The 20,261-nt window shown below is 43.0% G+C and overlaps 1 protein-coding gene across 2 annotated transcripts; it reads right to left on the bottom strand.

Moving 5' to 3' along the window:
* Nucleotides 1-302: 302 nt before the first annotated feature.
* Nucleotides 303-20,240, bottom strand: siva1 (SIVA1, apoptosis-inducing factor). 2 transcript variants are annotated; one of them, XM_029688239.2, is made up of 4 exons: nt 19,601-20,240; nt 10,716-10,892; nt 9,962-10,142; nt 303-706 (listed from the first exon to the last, which is right to left on the bottom strand). In XM_029688239.2, exons 1-4 carry the CDS (start codon nt 19,719-19,721, stop codon nt 553-555), a joined length of 633 nt encoding a protein of 210 aa, XP_029544099.1. In that variant the 5' UTR covers nt 19,722-20,240; the 3' UTR covers nt 303-552. The 2 variants fall into 2 exon arrangements, with proteins under 2 accessions (XP_029544099.1, XP_029544102.1); XM_029688242.2 differs by lacking the exon at nt 303-706 and adding an exon at nt 8,023-8,196 and having other exon boundaries at nt 9,962-10,115; nt 19,601-19,837.
* Nucleotides 20,241-20,261: the final 21 nt, after the last annotated feature.

The following is a 20,261-nucleotide window of genomic DNA, read 5'->3' as shown; positions in this document are numbered from 1 at the left end:
TGTTGAGATGAAAGTTGTAAGTGTCCACCACCTCACAAGGCCAGCGGTGGGAGCCCTTGACCTCTGAACGGACTGCCAGGGACAGCTGGTGTGGTCCATGTTTATTTATTTATTTCTTAACAAAAGACAGGTGGTAACACTTGAAAAGGGCACACACACACAAAGAAACAAACAGCTTGGTACAAAAACACAGCCTTGTTTCTCTATATAGTCTGCGGTATAGACATGATTTTCACTTACATCGACTCAGCATCACACTGCTCTCAGAAACAGTAACAATAAAAATAGACATTGTCGTAAAATGTTTTTCTCAGTTACATTTCCTTTTATTTTGTCACAGAATTGGTTTGGCTTCATTCAAATGCTTCTGCAATACATAACTTACATTATGAAATTGAATACATGAATGACAATTAGCTAGACAGTTGGATATATATCACTGGTGTTCAGGTCATGCTGGGGTTGCCTTGTTTGGAGTGACTCGTCCGTGGAGTGCCAAGAGAGTGTGTCCTTGGTCCACTGCACAGCTGTCACTCACTCACTGACGCATATTTATAGGAGTAGCATCGCTGTGCTCGGCGCTCGCACTCCGGGCACAGCTGGTCCCCAAAAGAATGGGTGAAAGACAAAGCCACACGCTCCCACTGCAGTTGGTGTCCAAGCCTGACCAGTCGGCCTCTTCTCCTCATAGGGCCCCATACATATGCTAGGGGGAGAGGAACAATCTTAGGAGGAAAACTGTGAACTTCAGTTACATTAGAGTGACAGATGTAGGGATGTGTTGAACCCTGACAGCTGCACGTTCCCATTTTAAGAGTGCATTAACACAATGCCATTATAGAGTTCAGAGCGAGCAAAGGGAGAATAACCCCAGCTCTGGCATCCACCTTATAATAAATGAACAGAGAATAATTCAAGTAAATGTTTCAGATGACAGCCAGGCATGTGCACTCTGCAATGTGTTTACTAGGATGGCTAATATTTGACCCACGCCTAACTTGAGATAGCCCCAGCAGCCTACTTCCAGTGATGTGTTGCCAGTTTTTGAAGATTTATTTTCCAACAAATGTGCTTCGACTGATGAACCGCCAAAGCACTTGAGGTGAACAAAGGATTAGATAGGTAAAAATCTATACAGAAGTGGCACCACTGTCGTCTCTGATAAGCAATATGGTGATAATTCCATCTGGCCTATCAAATTCAATCACATTGATTTTTAAAGCCCTTTTTCCATCAGCAGTTGTCACAAAGTGCTTATACTGATACCCAGCCTACAACCCCAAAGAGCAAGCGTTGCAGATGTAGAAGCACAGTGGCTAGGAAAAACTCCCTAGAAAGGCAGGAACCTAGGAAGAAACCTAGAGGACCAGCCCTCTTCTGGCTGTGCAGGGTGTAGATTATAAGAGTACGTGGCCATTAAGGCTAGATTGAATATCTTGAAGAACAAACGTTCATAGATGACCAGCAGGGTCAAATAATCACAGTGGTTACATAGGGTGCAACAGGTCAACACCTCAGGAGTAAATGTCAGTTGGCTTTTCATAGCCGAGCATTCAGAGGTCGAGGCAGCTTGTCTGGTAGAGAGAGCGAGCGAGAGAGAAATAAAAAGTCAAAACAGCAAGTCCGGGACAAGGTTGCACGTCGGGTGAACAGGTCAGGGTTCCATAGCCGCAGGCAGAACAACAGAAACTGGATCAGCAGCACAATCAGGTGGACTGGGGACAGGGACAGCCAGGAGTTGTCAGGCCAGGTAGGGTCAGGTAGGCCTGAAGCATGGTCTTAAGGCTCAGGTCCTCCGGGAGGGGAGACCGAGAGAGACAGACAGGATAATTATAGGGAGCACTTTTTATTTTATTTCACCTTTATTTAACCAGGTAAGCCAGTTGAGAACAAGTTCTCATTTACAACTGCGACCTGGCCAAGATAAAGCAAAGCAGTGTGACAAAAGCAACACAGAGTTACACATGGGATAAACAAACGTACAGTCAATAACACAATAGAAAAGTCTATGTACAGTGTGTGCAAATGTGGTAAGATTAGGGAGGTAAAGGCAATAAATAGGCCATAGAGGAAAAATAATTACAATTTAGCATTAACACTGGAGTGATAGATGTGCAGATGATGATGTGTAAGTAGAGATACTGGGGTGCAAAAGAGCAACAAAAAAAATTATAATATGGGGATGAGGTAGTTGGGTGTGCTATTTACAGATGGGCTGTGTACAGGTACAGTGATCGGTAAGCTTCTCTGACAGCTGATGCTTAAAGTTAGAGAGGGAGGTATAAGTCTCCAGCTTCAGTGATTTTTGCAATTCATTCCAGTCATTGACAGCAGAGAACTGAAAGGAAAGGCGGCCAAAGGAGGTGTTGGCTTTGGGGATGACCAGTGAAATATACCTGCTGGAGTGCGTGCTACGGGTAGGTGTTGCTATGGTGACCAGTGAGCTGAGATAAGGCGGGGCTTTACCTAGCAAAGACTTATAGATGACCTGGAGCCAGTGGGTTTGGCGACGAATATGTAGCAAGGGCCAGCCAACGAGTGCATACAGGTCGCAGTGGTGGGCAGTATATGGCCTTTGGTGATGCTAGTCAGGCGGGAGGGTGCGAGCAGCAATCAGTTGAAGGGCATGCATTAAGTTTTACTAGCATTTAAAAGCAGTTGGAAGCCACGGAAGGAGAGTTGTATGGCATTGAATCTTGTTTGGAGTTTTGTTAACACAGTGTCCAAAGAAGGGCCAGATGTATACAGAATAGTGTCGTCTGTGTAGAGGTGGATCAGAGAATCACCAGCAGCAAGAGCGACATCATTGATAAATACAGAGTAAAAAGTAGGCCCGGTGTGTTATTTCTTGGATTTCTGGGGCCCACAAATATCTCCCCCACCGCACAAGCATGAGGAGCGCATACCTGGACAGGACGATCAAGCCAGTGACTCAACCCACTCAAATTGAGTATAGCGAAAAAATCCTGGCATGAAGTGAGGGACGGCATGGAATATTAGGGACGGCATGGGATAGCGTGAGCAAGGCCAGTGACTCAGAGGCAGAAAATCCCAGTGGAGTGGATCCGGCCAGGCAGAGACAGCAAGAGTGGTTCATCACTCCAGTGCCTTACCGTTAACTAGTGTTGAGGGATTAGTGCTTTCAGTTCGATTATGTAAGGGATAATCAAGAGGATCTATGCGTTCTATGGAAAATAATGAACAACGTGGAAGGTGTGTTCCACGACGCGCTAGCAGAGTGGAACTGACCTTCCACGGAGTTGCATTATTTTTCAGAGAACGCACAGCCACGTGTTGATTATCCCTTTTATACAATGGCTATAATTGAACACATTTGCCGCTAGAAATGTGTTCAATATCCACTGAAGTAGTTAGCAAGTTTACTAGATAGCGACAGTAGTTGCCTTGGTAACCAAACAAACAGACTTGCTAGTTTAGCTAACCAAACCATCAGTCCTGGCTTGCTATTATGAAAGTCAAATTCAACAATGCCAATAATGTTTTCATTTTGACTATTGCTTTCAAAAGCAGCTCAAATATAGAACATGTAAGAATGAACCATATCCATTGAATTCTACTGTGCAAATATACCATGGGTTATAAGGAAATAATGCACGCTCTGGAATTCCCTTCAAGCCAATCAGAAACGAGTATTCAACAATGCCATGGTATAATTCATCAATAAGACACGAGGGGGTGGGGTATATGGTATGACACAAGGTGGAGTGTGCCTGGATACAGCCCTTAGCCATGGTATATTGGCCATATACCAAACTCAGCAACAAAAAAAAGAAACGTCCTCTCCCTGTCAACTGCATTTATTTTCAGCAAACTTAACATGTGTAAATGTTTGTATGAACATGACAATTTTCAACAACAGACATAAACTGAATACGTTTCACCGACATGTGACTTAACAGAAATTGATTAATGTGTCCCTGAACAAAGGGGGGGTTAAAATCAAAAGGAACAGTCAGTATCTGGTGTGGCCACCAGCTGCATTAAGTCCAGCAGTGCATCTCCTCCTCATGGATGCACCAGATTTGCCAGTTCTTGCTGTGAGATGTTACTGCACTTTTCCACCAAGGCACCTGCAAGTTCCTGGACATTTCTGTGGGGAATGGCCCTAGCCCTCTGATACAGCAGGTCCCAGACATGCTCAATGAGATTGAGATCAGGGCTCTTCGCTGGCCATGGCAGAACACTGACATTCCTGTCTTGCAGGAAATCACGTACAGAACGAGCAGTATGGCTGGTGGAATTGTCATGCTGGAGGGTCATGTCAGGATGAGCCTACAGGTAGGGTACCACGTGAGGGAGGAGGATGTCTTCCCTGTAACGCACAGTGTTCAGACTGCTTGCAATGACAACAAGCTCAGTCCGATGATGCTGTGACACACCGCCCTAGACCATGAAGGACCCTCCACCTCCAGATCGATCCAGCTCCAGAGTACAGGCCTCGGTGTAACGCTCATTCCTTCGACGCGAATCCGACCATCACCTCTGGTGAGACAAAACCGCGACTCGTCAGTGAAGAGCACTTTTTTGCCAGTCCTGTCTGGTCCAGTGACGGTGGGTTTGTGCCCATAGGCGATGTTGTTGCCGGTGATGTCTGGTGAGGACCTGCCTTACAACAGGCCTACAAGCCCTCAGTCCAGCTTCTCTCAGCCTATTGCGAACAGTCTGAGCACTGATGGAGGGAATGTGTGTTCCTGGTGTAACTCGGACAGTTGTTGTTGCCATCTTGTACCTGTCCCGTAGGTGTGATGTTTGGATGTACCGACCCTGTGCAGATGTTGTTACACGTGGTGTGCCACTGCGAGGACGATCAGCTGTCCGTCCTGTCTCCCTGTCTTAGGCGTCTCACAGTACGGACATTGCAATTTATTGCCCTGGCCACATCTGCAGTCCTCATGCCTTCATGCAGCATGCCTAAGGCACGTTCACGCAGATGAGCAGAGACCCTGGGCATCTTTATTTTGGTGTTTTCCAGAGTCATTAGAAAGGCCTCTTTAGTGTCCTACGTTTTCATAACTGTGACCTTAATTGCCTACTGTCTGTAAGCTGTTAGTGTCGTAATAACCGTTCCACAGGTGCATGTTCATTAATTGTTTATGGTTCATTGAACAAGCATGGGGAAAAAGTGTTTAATCCCTTTACAATGAAGATTTGTGAAGTTATTTGGTATTTACTAATTATCTTTGACAGACAAAGAGTCCTGAAAAAGGGACGTTCCTTTTTTTGCTGAGTTTACAAACCCCCGAGGTACCTTATTGCTATTATAAACTGGTTACCAACGTAATTAGAGCAGTCAAATGAATGTTTTGTCATACCCGTGGTATACGGTCTGATATACCACAGCTGTCAGTTTATCAGCATTCAGGGTTTGAACCAGCCAGTTTGTAATACAAAATAATTTTTTAAACATTAAATGCATTTTGTGGGTTGAATGCTATAACACAGAATAAAACAATAAAAGTCCAATGATGGTAGTGACTAGCCATTTCTGCTTCACTTATTAACAATAATTTATTCACATTACTTTATTACAATGTTTTAGTTGTGTATATTACATTTGTTTTATTTGATGACTATTTCATTCCAAGTCATCTCATCTCTGTAGAGCTGCTGCCTATGCGGTCTGATAATCACTATTTTGTAGTTCTTCAAAGTAAATAAGGCATACTTTTATGACTGCTGAATACAATATATCAATCACTTAGATCATGACATTTCAGGTAGATACACTATATTGCCAAAAGTATGTGGACACCTGCTAGTCAAACATCTCATAACAGAATCATGGGCATTAATATGGAGTTGGTCTTCCCTTTGCTTACATATCAGCCTCCACTCTTCTGGGAAGGCATTCCACTAGATGCTGGAATACTGCTGCGAGGACTTGCTTCCAATTCAGCCAAAAGAGCATTAGTGAGGTTGGGCAATTAGGCCTGGCTCGCAGTCGGGTTCCAATTCATCCCAAAGGTGTTCGATGGGGTTGTGATCAAGACTCTTCTGTGAAGTTCTTCCACACCGATCTCGACAAACCATTTCTATATGGACCTCGCTTTGTTCACGGGGGCATTGTCATGCTGAAACAGGAAAAGGCCTTCCCCAAACGGCTGCCAAAGTTGGAAGCACCGAATCATCTAGAATGTCATTGTATGCTGTAGATTCAAGATCTCTTCACTGGAACTTAGGGGCCTAGCCCAAACAAAACTTTACAGTTGGCACTATGCATTTGGGCAGGTGGTGTTCTCCTGGCATCCGCCAAACCCAAATTCATCCTTCGATCTGCCAGATGGTGAAGCATGATTAATTTGATTTATTAGGATCCGCATTAGCCGACAATCACTCCAGAGAACACATTTCCACAGCTCCAGAGCCCAATGGCAGCGAGCTTTACACCACTCCAGCAGACACTTGTCATGGTGATTTTTGGCTTGTATGTGGCTGCTCGGCCATGGAAACCCATTTCATAAAGCTCCCGAACATTTTTGGAACAGTGTGTTGCAACCAAGGACAGACGATTTTTACGCGCTTCAGCACTTGGCGGTCCCGTTCTGTAAGCTTGTGTGGCCTACCACTTCACTGCTGAGCCATTGTCACGCCTAGACTTCCCACTTCACAACAGCACTTAGTTGACCGGGGCAGCTCTAGCAGGGCAGAAATTTGCTGAACTGAATTGTTGCATCATATGACAGTGCCACATTGAAAGTCACTGAGCTCTTCAGTAAGGCCAGTCTACTGCCAATGTTTTCCTATGGAGATTGCATGGCTGTGTGCTCGATTTTATACCTGTCCGCAACGGGTGTGGCTGAAATAGCCGAATCCACTCATTTCAAGTGGCTTCCATGCACACGTTCAAAAGTTTGAGGTCACTTAGAAATGTCCTTGTTTTTGAAAGAAAAGCTTTTTTTTGTCCATTAAAATAACTTGATCAGAAATACTGTGTAGACATCGTTAATGTCGTGACTATTGCAGCTAGAAACGGCAGATTTTTTAAATGGAATATCTACATAGGCCCATTATCACCAACCCTCACTCCTGTGTTCCAATGGCAGGTTATGTTAGCTAATCCAATTGACCATTTTAAAGGCTAATTTGTCATTAGAAAACTCTTTTGCAATTACGTTAGCACAGCTGAAAATTGTTGATTAAAGAAGCAATAAAACTGGCATGCTTTAGACTAGTTGAGTAGCTGGAGCATCAACATTTGTGGGTTCCTCTGTCCAGTGTCTGTTCTTTGGCCCATCTTAATATTTTATTTTTATTGGCCAGTCCGAGATAGATTTTTCTTTGCAACATTGCCTAGAAGGCCAGCATCCCGGAGCTTTAATTTAAAGGTTGAGACAGTCTGTCCCTCATATGGATCGGCAGAACATTCCATAAGAAAGAGGCTCTATAGGAAAAAGCCATGTCTCCAGTTGTTTGCTTAGAAATTGTAGGAACAATGAGGCCTGCATCTATAACCGTAGAGTAAGTATATGTAGGGAAGGACCAAATCTTAGCAAGTCCATTAAATACTTTGTAAGTTACCAGTAAAACCTTGAAGCCAGCGTAGATGCTAATACTGGAGTAATATGATCGCATTTGAGGTTCCAGTCAAGATTTAGCAGGTGTATTTTGCACTGGCTTTAGTGCCTTATTCAGGTTTTAGAGTAGGCTAGGGCCTGGGTGACATGACTGAATCCTGTTAGACTGGTAATCTGCACATCCGGGTATATCCACAACTGTGAACAACTACCCAGAGCATAATAAGTGACCCTGAAATCAGTCACTGATTGAAGGCAAGAAAGAAAAAAAATAAGAAAAAGTGTTGCCAGTGTATTTAGCTGTCACAGGAATCTTTTCCCAGCTATGTCTGAAATCAGGCCTTGATGTACACTGCCACCTGCTGGTCCACTAGATTACTTGGTGGAACCTTGATCTACATACACTTCTGTTATGGGCAGCATAAGAAGTCATGATTGATATTGAACATTCATGAGAGCTCCATGTAAACTGTGCATGACAAGCAAAGAAGCAAGCAAAGTATTTATTCCACAAACTACATATATACAAAAATACACATGTATAACATTTGAGAGTTAACATTTAATGTGAAATGACAACTAAAATGTATAAAAACAATCCTTGATCCTTGATTATGATGCGCAGCCACAGCACAGCACTTGATCATACTGTCCACTGTAGCTGAGGAGGATAAAGAGAAAACAATGAGTAACAGGCTAAATAAAGTGCAAGAGACAGATGCTCTGCACTGCTTGCTTAAATCATAAAATACTGCATACCATCATAGGTACCCTCATGGAAAGTTGCGCCTGTGTTGTCAGCACACATGTACCAGTTATGCAGGGTTTAGCAGAGTCCAGTCTAGGGCTGGGTGATACGGCAGAAAAATCTTTTTTTTTTTTTTAAATAAAGAAAATTAGGCAATTCACTATAGACTTACTAAATAAGCTCTTGTACATTTAAAGCTCAAATACAAGGCATTTCAGTCAGCAATAATCTAATGAATTCAAGGTGTGTGAAATTAAGCTAAATAAGCCTCTCTAATCAATTTATTTTATCAAATTAGTTTAACCTGCTTTTTTGCAATAATCACTGATGTGGCTTGCAAGTCTGTGAAAATGCCCAGTTACAAATTTAAAACCAAAACCATGCATGATGCACATTCACTAATAATGACTAATTTATTGTAACAGGCATTATAGGAAATTAACACGTCACAATCTCAAGTAAACCTGCTAGTGAGTAGCCAGCTAATCTTTATATTTCAAGTTTTAACCAACTTGGATCTTATTTGCAAGCTAACGAGGCAGAACAGTTGAATTGTTATGAACACACGTCTCCAACTGAACAGCATGCTAGACTGTACACTTTGTTCAGACGTAAAAATCAAGAGGCCTACCTTATTTCTCAGAATGAGAACATGTTGCCAAATCCTTACAGTAGTGTTATGCTTATTGCACATTTATAAACAGACTATACAGACTAAAATGCTGCTAGCGGTACCGCAATGTGACAAACTGAGCATTACATTTCCAGAATCAATGTTCATTGATACTCCTGCTTTAGTAATGTGTGCTCTGCGCGCAATTTGAGTAGTTGAGACAAACATGTATCATTAGAAAGGTACATTTTCTATTACAGTAAAATAATGTCTCAATCTGTTTCGGTGTCCATGACCGGTTGTTGAACCAAACCGCTCATGCAAATAGCGAATTGAAACCGCTTGTCAGAGGGGAAGAGGTAACCTCTCAATTTTGTTAGTGTGAGTTGCAGAGGGAGGGGCTTGGTGTGTAAACAAAGGAAGAGGCGAAGCGAGAGGTTTCACTCTCGCCAAAATAAGCCCAATGCGTTTCTATGGGCTTATTTTGGACCTAAGCTTGTCACGTGCCTTTGGGACAACGACTTTCATTGTTAGGGCGGAGACATGATCCTCTCGCCATTATATACAGAACTCTTGTGTAAATGGGAAGGAGCACAGCACAGGAGTGAAGGCTGCGAGACCAAAAATATGAGAACAAACCAATATAAAATGCATAAACATGAATTCAAAGAAACCTTGATTCTTGCGATACAGGCATTTGGGATATTGAGCAAAAACCAATTCAATTGGGGGGGGGGGCAGTGCAGGTTATGTTATATGACCATGCAGTCTATTGTTCTGCCCCTTTAGTACATCCTGACAAAGTGAGCTTCCTGTTGATTTTATTAGATTTGGCGTTGCCCACACGGTACCCTGTGTGAGAGTTGAGAATAAGTTGAGAACTCTATATACCATGGAAATTATTTAATTTATTTAACTTCCTGAGGTCATTACACTACGATAGCGAAATCGCAGTAGATGCAGTGCTTGCCGTTTTTACTCAACTCGGAGGAGATGCTCCCTCTGACTCGATTTAAAAAAGGGCAAATTCAGTGGATGAAAGGAGAAGGGTGAGGAGTCACTTACTCAATGACGGTGCAGACAGAGCAGCAGGATCTGGAGCAGCTGGCGCACTGCTGGATGCAGGAGGGGCAGGCTGGGCGGTCACACTGGGAGCACGGCCTCCTGGTGCCCTGGGCCTTCTGACACACACAGCACCCCACTGGAGCCAACGCTGAACCTGAGACAACCATACACACAGACCATTCTGGAAATGTGTCAAAATATCCCAATTGTGGGCAAGTGTCCGTCTCATGTACTAACGCACAGGTGTCAAACTCATTACACAGAGAGCCAAGTATCTGTGGGTTCACATTCCCCTGTAAGGTCACAGATGAGTCCGAAAATCGCATCAACTGGTTGTATATAGGGCCGGGACAATACCAGTATCGCAGCAAGGAATTAAAACACGAAGTGGATTTAACTTCTTTAGGAAAAACAGCCCTAATGTTGAAACAAACATGTCATACAGAGTTGCATTAACTTATTTTACAACCCATGGCACACAATATTTACATACAGAAGGTTTCTAATGGACCCGGTGTTTATTTTTTACCTTAAAAAAAAAAAATGCGATACTGGTATTGTCCCGGCCCTAGTTGTTTAAGTCTTAATTATTTTATTTTTTTACACAACCAGCAGTTTGACACCCCTGTACTAAACAGTAATCATTTCCTGAAATGAAGTTGGAATGGCGATTCCAAGTCTGATAGTAGTGGTTTCCTTCAGCCCACTCTCAGATGTGGGTGAAAGGTTGCAGTTTACATGAGAAGCTCATTACCTTGAACAGGTGTAGTTCTCTGTAGTCTGCCATCCTGCCCAATCAGTGTCTGTCCCCTCAGGAGTGTCTGGCTCACATCAGGTTTCATACCTGACCCCGATGGCTGTATTGCTGAGCACTTCTCTGCATCTATATTCCAGATTTTGGTCCCATTGAAGAGCAGGTCCTTCGTCTTTTCTGGAAGAGAGGTGCCGAGACATTAACATACTAGCAGTTTATTATTTTTATTTCACCTTTATTTAACCAGGTAGGCCAGTTGGGAACAAGTTCTCATTTACAACTGCGACCGTGCCAAGATTAAATAGAGCAGTGCGACAAAAACAGTTACATGGGATAAATGTACAAAATGTACAGTCAATAACACAATAGAACAATCTATGTACAGTGTGTGCAAATGCAGTAAGATTAGGGAGGTAAGGCAACAAATAGGCCATAGAGGCTAAATAATTACAATTTAGCATTAACACTGGAGTGAGATGTGCAAGTAGAGATACTGGGGTGCAAAAGAGCAAGAGGATAAGTAACAATATGAGGATGAGTTAGTTGGGTGTGCTATTTACAGACGGGCGGTGTACAGGTTTAGTGATCGTAAGGTGCTCTGACAGCTGATGCTTAAAGTTACGAGAGAGAGGTATAAGTCTCCAGCTTCAGTGTTTTTTCCAATTCATTCCCGTCATTGGCAGCAGAGAACTGGAAGGAAAGGCGGCCAAAGGAGGTGTTGGCTTTGGGGATGACCAGTGAAATATTCCTGCTGCAGCACGTGCTACGGGTGGGTGCTGCTACGGTGACCAGTGAGCTGAGAAGGCGGAGCTTTATCTAGCAAAGACTTATAGATGACCTGGAGCCAGTGGGTTTGGCGACGAATATGTAGCAAGGGCCAGCCAACGAGAGCATACAGATCGCAGTGGTGGGTAGTATATGGGGCTTTGGTGACAAAACGGATGACACTGTCATAGCAAATTGGATGTAGTCTGAATAGAGTATTGGAGACTATTTTGTACATGATCACCGAAGGATATTCAGTTTTACAAGGGTATATATTGCAAAATGAGTGAAGGAGGCTTTGTTGCAAAATAGGAAGCAGATTGATTTAATTTTAGATTGGAGATGCTTAATGAGAGTCTGGAAGGAGAGTTTACAGTCTAACCAGACACCTAGGTATTTGTAGTTGTCCATATATTCTAAGTCAGAACCGTCCAGAGTAGTGATGCTCTAGTCAGGCGGGAGGGTGCGGGTAGCAATTGGTTGAAGAGAATGCATTTAGTTTTACTGGCATTTAAAAGTAGCTGGAGGCCACGGAAGGAGGGTTGTATGGCATTGAAGCTTGTTTGGAGGTTTGTTAACGGTGCCCAAAGAAGGGCCAGAATGGCGTCGTCTGCATAGAGGCGGATTTTTTTTTTTTTACCTTAATTTAACTAGGCAAGTCCGTTAAGAACAAATTCTTATTTTCAATGACGGCCTAGGAACAGTGGGTTAACTGCCTGTTCAGGGGCAGAACGACAGATTTGTACCTTGTCAGCTCGGGGGTTTGAACTTGCAACCTTCCGGTTACTAGACCAACGCTCTAACCACTAGGCTACCCTGCCGCCCCAATCACCAGCAGCAAGAGCGACATCATTGATATATACAGAGAAAAGAGTTGGCTTGAGAATTGAACCCTGTGGCGACCCCTTAGAGACTGCCAGAGGTCCAGACATGACACACTGAACTCTTTCTGAGAAGTAGTTGGTGAACACGACGATGCAGTCAGTTGAGAAGCCAAGGCTATTGAGGCGGCCGATAAGAATGCGGTGATTGACAGTCAAAAGCCTTGGCCAGGTTGATGAAGACAGCTGCACAGTACTGTATTTTATTGATGGGGGTTATGATATCGTTTAGGACTTTGAGCGTGGGTGAGGTGCACTCATGACCAGCTCGGAAACCAGATTGCATAGTGAAGGTACGGTGGGGTACAGTGGTATTCGAAATGGTTGGTGATCGGTTTAATAACTTGGCTTTCGAAGATTTTAGCAAAAGTCAGGGCAGGGTGGATATTGGTCTAACAGTTTTGGGTCTAGAGTGTCTCCCCCTTTGAAGAGGGGCATGACTGCGGCAGCGTTCCAATCTTTGGGGATCTCAGACGATACGAAAGAGGTTGAACAAGCAAGTAATAGGGGTTGCAACAATCAGTGGATCATTTTAGAAAGAGAGGCTCCAGGTTGTTTAGCCCAGCTGATTTGTAGGGATCCAGAATTTGCAGCTCTTTCAGAACATCGGCTGTCTGTCGGGGGGAGAAATTGGATTATAGTGGCTTTATCGGTGGTGACAGCATTTCCTAGCCTCAGTGTAGTGGATAGCGGAGGTGCTCTTATTCGCCATGGACTTTAGTGTCCCAGAACTTTTTGGAGTTTGTGCTGCAGGATGCAAATTTCTGTTTGAAAAAGCTAGCCTTTGCTTTCCTAAATGCCTGTATATATGGGTTCCTAACTTCACTGAAAAGTTGCATATAGCAAGGACTATTCGAAGCTAGTGCAGTGCACCACAGGATGTTTTTGTGCTGGTCAAGGGCAGTCAAGTATGGGGTGAACCAAGGGCTATATCTGTTCTTTGTTCTACATTTTTTGGAAGGGGCATGCTTATTTAAGATGGTGAGGAAGGCACTTTTGAAGAACAACCAGGCATCCTCTGACGGGATGAGGTCAATATCCTTCCAGGATGTCCGAGCCAGGTCGATTAGAAAGTGTTTTAGGGAGCGTTTGACAGTGATGAGGGGTGGTCGTTTGACCGTGGACCTATAACGGACGCAGACAATGATCACTGAGATCCTGGTTGAAAACAGCGGAGGTATTTATTTCTTTAGAGATGGACTTTTAAAAGTAGTAGCTCGAACTGTTTGGGCATAGACCTGGATAGTGGGACAGAACTCTGCAGGCTAACTAAGACCCCTTTAGCAGTTATATCTTATGTTTCACCAAGACGTAGCTGAACAAAGAAACTGACCATATACAGCTGGTGGGATTTTCCAAGCACCAGCAGAACAGAGATGCTACCTCTGGTAAGACAAGGGGTGGGGGTGTGTGTCTTTGTCAATAACAGCGGGTGCGCAATGTCTAATATTAAAGAAGTATCAAGGTATTTCTCGCCTGAGGCAGAGTACCTTATGATAAACTGTCGACCACACTATTTGTATTATTCGTAGCCGTCTATTTACCACCACAAAGCGAAGCTGGCACTAAGACCGCTCTCAACAAACTCTATAAGGCCATAAGCAAAGAACAAAATGCTCACCCAGAAGCGGCACTCCTAGTGGCCTGGGACTTTAATGCAGGCAAACTTAAGTTTCATCAAATTTTTACCAGCATGTCACGTGCAACCAGGGGAAAAATAAATCCTAGACCACCTTTACTCCAGAGATGCATACAAAGCTCTCCCTCCATTTGGCAAATCTGACCATAATTCTATCCTCCCGGTTCCTGCTTACAAGCAAAAACTAAAGCAAGAAGTACCAGTGACTTGCTCAATGCGGAAGTGGTCAGATGACGCGGATGCTACACTACAGGAATGTTTGCTAGCACAGACTGGAATACGTTCCGGGATTCATCCAATGGCATCGGCTTCATCAATAAGTGCATCGATGATGTCGTCCCCAGTGACTGTACGTACATATCCCAACCAGAAGCCATGGATTACAGGCAATATCCGCATCGAGCTAAACGCTACAGCTGCCGCTTTCAAGGAGCGGGACACTAATCTGGACGCTTATAAGAAATCAAGCTATGCTCTCAGATGAACCATCAAACAAGCAAAGCGTCAACACGGGATTAAGACTGAATCCTACGACACCGGCTCTGACGTTCATCGGATGTGGCAAGGCTTGAAAACTATTACGGACTACAAAAGGAAAACCCAGATGCGAGCTGCCGAGTGACGTGAACCTACTAGACAAGCTAAATGCATTTTATGCTAGCTTTGAGGCAAGCAACACTGAAGCATGCACGAGTGCACCAGCTGTTCTGGATGACTGATAACGCTCTCGGTAGCCAATGTGAACAAAACCTTTAAACAGGTCAACATTCACAAAGCCGCTGGGCCAGACGGATTACCAGGACGTGTACTCAAAGCAAGCGGACCAACTGTCAAGTGTCTTCACTGACATTTACAATCTCCCTGACAAAGTCTGAAATACCTACATGTTTCAAGCGGACCACCCTGTGCCAAAGGAAGTGAAGGTAACCTGCCTAAATGATTACTGACCCATGGAACTCCCGTCAGTAGCCATGAAGTGCTTTGAAAGGCTGGTCATGGCTCACAACAGCATCCTCCCGGACTCCCTAAACCCACTCCAATTTGCATACCACCCCAACAGATCCACAGATGACACAATCTCAAGCGCACTCCACACTGGCCTTTCCCACCTGGAAAAGGCACACCTATCTGAGAATGCTGTTCATTGACTACAGGTCAGCGTTCAAAACCAGTGCATACAAAGCTCACCACTAAGCTAAGGACTAAACACCTCCCTCTGCAACTGCATCCTGGACTTACTGACGGGCCGCCCCCAGGTGGAAAGACTAGGCAACAACGTCTGCCATACTGATCCTCAACACTGGGGCGTGTACTTAGTCCCCTCCTTTATTCCCTGTTCACCCACGACTGCGTGGCCAAACACGACTCCAACACCATCATTAAGTTTGCTGACGACACAGTGGTAGGCCTGATCAACGATGAGACAGCCTATAGGGAGGAGGTAGGAGAACTGGCAGTGCCAGGACAACAACCTTTCCCTCAATGTGAGCAATACAAAGGAGCGGATCATGGACTACAGGAAAAGGCAGGCCGAACAGGCCCCCATTAACATTGACGGGGCTGTAGTGGAGCAGGTTGAGAGCTTCAAGTTCCTTGGTGTCCACATCACCAATGAACTATCATGGTCCAAACATACCAAGACAGACGTGAAGATGTCACGACAAAACCTTTTCCCCCCCCAGGAGAAGGAAAAGCTTTGGTATGGGTCCCCAGATCCTCAAAAGGTTCTACTGCTGCACCATCGAGAGCATCCTGACTGGTTGCATCACTGCCTGGTATGGCAACCTCTCAGTATCTGACCACAAGGCGCTAGAGGGTAGTGCGAATGGCCCAGTACATCACTGGGGACAAGCTTCCTGACTGGAGTCTCCAAGACTGTTCTCTGCTACCGCATGGCAAGTGGTACCAGAGTGCCAAGTCCAGGACCAAAAGGCTCCTCAAAAGCTTCTACCTCCAAGCCATTCGACTGCTGAACAATTCATAATTTACATTACACTGCTGCTACGCGCTGTTTATTTGTTACCTATGCATAGTCACTTCACCCCCACCTACATGTACAGATTACCTCAACTAGCCTGTACCTCTGCACACTGACTCGGTACCGGTGCCCCCTGTATATATCCTAGTTATTGTTATTCTTGTGTTATTACTACCTTTTTTTATTTGCCTACTTGGCAAATATTTTCTTCTTGAATGCCACTGTTGGTTAAAGGGCTTGTAAAGTAAGCATTTCATGGTAGTCTACATTTGTTGTTGTATTCTGTGCATTTGGCAAATAAATCAAACATTTGTGGAACTGGGATTCCTGGGAGTGCATTCTGATGAAGATCAAAGGTAAGTGAATATTTATAATGCTATTTCTGACTTCTGTTGACTGCACAACGTGGCAGATATCTGTATGGCTTGTTCTGGTCTCTGGGCTCCGTACTCAAATTATTGCATGGTGTGCTTTTTCGAAAATCTGACACAGCGGTTGCATTAAGGAGAAGTGTATCTAAAGTGCCATGCATAACACTTGTATTTTCATCAACATTGATGAGTATTTCTGTAAATTGATGTGGCTCTCTGCAAAATCACTGGATGTTTTGGAAGCAAAACATTACTGAACGCCAATGTAAAGAGATTTTTGGATATAAATATGAACTTTAGCGAACAAAACATACATGTATTGTGTAACATGAAGTCATCTGATGAAGATCAAAGGTTAGTGATTAATTTTCTCTCTATTTCTGCTTTTTGTGACTCCTCTCTTTGGCTGGAAAAATGGCTGTGTTTTTCTGTGACTAGGTGCAGACCTAACATAATCGTTTGGTGTGCTTTTGTCGTAAAGCCTTTTTGAAATCGGACACTGATGGGATTAACAAGAAGTGTATCTTTAAAATAGTGTAAAATACTTGTATGTTTGAGGAATTTTAATTATGAGATTTCTGTTTTGAATTTGGCGCCCTGCACTTTCACTGGCTGTTGTCATATTGATCCCGTTAGCAGGATCTAAGCCATAAGAAGTTAAAGAAAACCTTCTGTTCTGTTAGACAGGTAACTCTTTATCTACAATATAGCGGATGTAAAGTAGAGGTCGACCGATTAATCTGCATGGCCAATTTCAAGTTGTCATAACAATTGGTAATCTGCATTTTTGGACGCCTATTATGGCCGATTACATTGCAATCCACGAGGAGACTGCGTGGCAGGCAGACCACCTGTTACGCGAGCGACGCAAGGAACCAAGGTAAGTTGCTAGCTAGCATTAAACTTACCTTATAAAAAAACAACCTTAACATAATCACTAGTTAACTACACATGGTTGATGATATTACTAGTTTAACTAGCTTGTCCTGCGTTGCATATAATCAATGCGGTGCCTGTTAATTTATCATTGAATTACAGCCTACTAAAACTTCGCCAAACTGGTGATGATTTCACAAAAGCACATTCGCAAAGAACGCACAATCAGTGCACCAATGTACCTAACCATGAACATCAATGCCTTTCTTAAAATCAATACACAAGTATATATTTTTAAACCTGCATATTTATTTAAGAAATTCATGTCAGCAAGCAATACTAACTAGGGAAGTTGTGCCACTCCTCTTGTGTTCAGCGCAAGCAGAATCAGGGTATATGCAGCAGTTTGGGCCGCCTGGCTCAATTGAACTGTGTGAAGACCATTTCTTACTAACAAAGACCGTAGTTAATTTGACAGAATTTTACATAATTATGACATAACTTTGAAGGTTGTGCAATGTAACAGCAATATTTAGACTTAATGTTACCACCCGTTCGATAAAATACGGAATGATTCCGTATTTTGCGGAAAGAATAAACATTTTGTTTTCGAAATGATAGGTCATTAATATGGTCAAATCTGGAAACTAAGGCTCGTATTTCTGTGTGTTTATTATATTATAATTAAGTCTAATTTGATAGAGCAGTCTGAGCGGTGGTAGGCAGCAGCAGGCTCATAAGCATTCATTCAAACGGCACTTTCCTGCGTTTGCCAGCAGCTCTTCGCAATGCTTGAAGCTGTGCCTTCAAGCCCATCAACTCCCGAGATTAGCCTGGCAATACTATAGTGCCTAGAAGAACATCTAATTGTCAAAGGTCTATGAAATACAAATGGTAGAGAGAAATAGTCCTATAATAACTACAACCTAATAGTCCTATAATAACTACAACCTAAAACTTCTTAGGTGGGAATATTGAAGACTCATGTTAAAAAGAACCACCAGCTTTCACATGTTCTGAGCAAGGAACTTAAGTTGGATTTTTTTTACATGGTACATGTTGCACTTTTAATTTCTCCTCCAACACTGTTTCTGCATTATTTAAACATGTTCCATTATTTGAGATTTTTATTTATTTATGTATTATATTAAGTTAAAGTGTTAACTCAGTATTGTTGTAATTGTCATTATTTCATATATAAAAGAAGCCAATTAATCGGTATCAGCTTTTTTTGGTCCTCCAATAATTGGTATCGGCGTTAAAAAAAATCATAAATCGGTCGACCTCTAGTGTAAAGACATAACACAAGTTTCCAGCAGCAGACTATGATCGATAATGTCAAAATCCGCACTGATGTCTAACAAAGCAGCTCCTACACTTTGTTTGATGGATGTCGGGAGAAGGTTCTGCCGGAATGCATAGTGCCAACTGTAAAGGTTTGGAAAAATAATGGTCCGTTTCTCTCCCCCCAACGACCCGTGCACAATGCGAGGTTTACACAAAAATGGTTTGTTGAGATCGGTGAAGAAATTCACTGCCGTGCACAGGGCCCTGACCTCAACCCCATCAAAAACCTTTGGGATGAATTTTTTAAATATATATTTTTTATTTCACCTTTATTTAACCAGGTAGGCTAGTTGAGAACAAGTTCTCATTTACAACTGCGACCTGGCCAAGATAAAGCATAGCAGTGTGAACAGACAACACAGAGTTACACATGGGGTAATCAATAACACAGTATAAAAAATAAATAGTCTATAATTGTGACTGAATGGAATCAAGTCCCCACTAGATGTTGGAACATTGCTATGGAAAGCCTTCCCAGAAGAGTGGAGGCTGTTGTAGCAGAATGGGGGGGGACCAACTCCATGGGCATGACTTTGAATGAGATTTGACGAGCGAATGTGTCCACATAGTTATGGTCATGTAGTCTGACTAAGTGACAAAATAAGACACCATAGTTAACTAGCTGCCAGAAAGCATGGCCAAATGCAAACGTCCCTCGTATTAGCTAGCTAACTACAGTACTGTCGCGCATGAGACATTCACCTAACGTTGGCTAGATTAAAGATCCACCCAGCGATTTGTTAAGACTTGTAACTAGGTAGTGGCTACCTAGAAATAGCCACCAAAGGCATACACTGCATTAAATGCCTGTCATGGGTGGATTAGCTATATAGCTAACGTTAATATCAAGTAGCTAATCACTTGACAAGAATATTTGGCGTAGATAACTAGTTAACAGTATGTAATCTAGCGAATACGGTTTTATCTGGTACAAGCTAGCTAAACATCTAACAGCGTAGGGCCAGCTAGCTAGCATTGCTAAGTTAGCGAATAGCTGAATAATTGGTTAGCTAGCCAGCAAACATTACCGAAGACCTCTTGCCTGTACGTGTTCCCAAATACGCCGTGATGATTCAACTCCTTTTGTCCAACGTGAATTTTATACTGTGATGAGAATGACTCAGCGAAAGGATACGCTCTTTTAGTCATTTCTACAAAGAACACGCGACCAAATTTGCTTACTTCAACACAGGGATAAAAAAAAAATACCGTTCTTATAGCCAGCTACCTCAGCGAAAAATACACTAGCACGCTAACTAACCAATCCGATCTTGGACCTCTTATCACATGACACTGTGTGTTTTCTCACGCAAACCCTGCTCAAACCAGTGTCTCAAACCACAATCGCAAGTTTATGAATGTTAGTGATGCATTCTGTTACAATGTTTAAGAAAACTCACGTTTTAATATCACTACTAGTTACATACTATCATTCCTCAATGCATAAAATACCAAGTTATGTAGCTATCATATAAGTTTTATTTTAAAGCTTCCAGTGAGGCAGCATTTCATTTACTCATGCTTTGTTAGGTCTTGCTTATGAACTTGTAGCTAGCAAAGACAAATCAAATTCCATATTAGCCTACTACAAAATGACTTGCATTTACAAGGATGACAATTATTTATCACACTGTTTCACTCCTAAACATGTGCAAACAAACAGCTGGTTGATACAAAATATGTGTAGTC

Source organism: Oncorhynchus nerka, linkage group LG18 (genome assembly GCF_034236695.1).
Source record: "Oncorhynchus nerka isolate Pitt River linkage group LG18, Oner_Uvic_2.0, whole genome shotgun sequence".
NCBI classification, from domain to species: domain Eukaryota; kingdom Metazoa; phylum Chordata; class Actinopteri; order Salmoniformes; family Salmonidae; genus Oncorhynchus; species Oncorhynchus nerka.
Note: the sequence above shows the minus strand (reverse complement) of the source record. Positions and strands in the feature narration are given on the sequence as shown.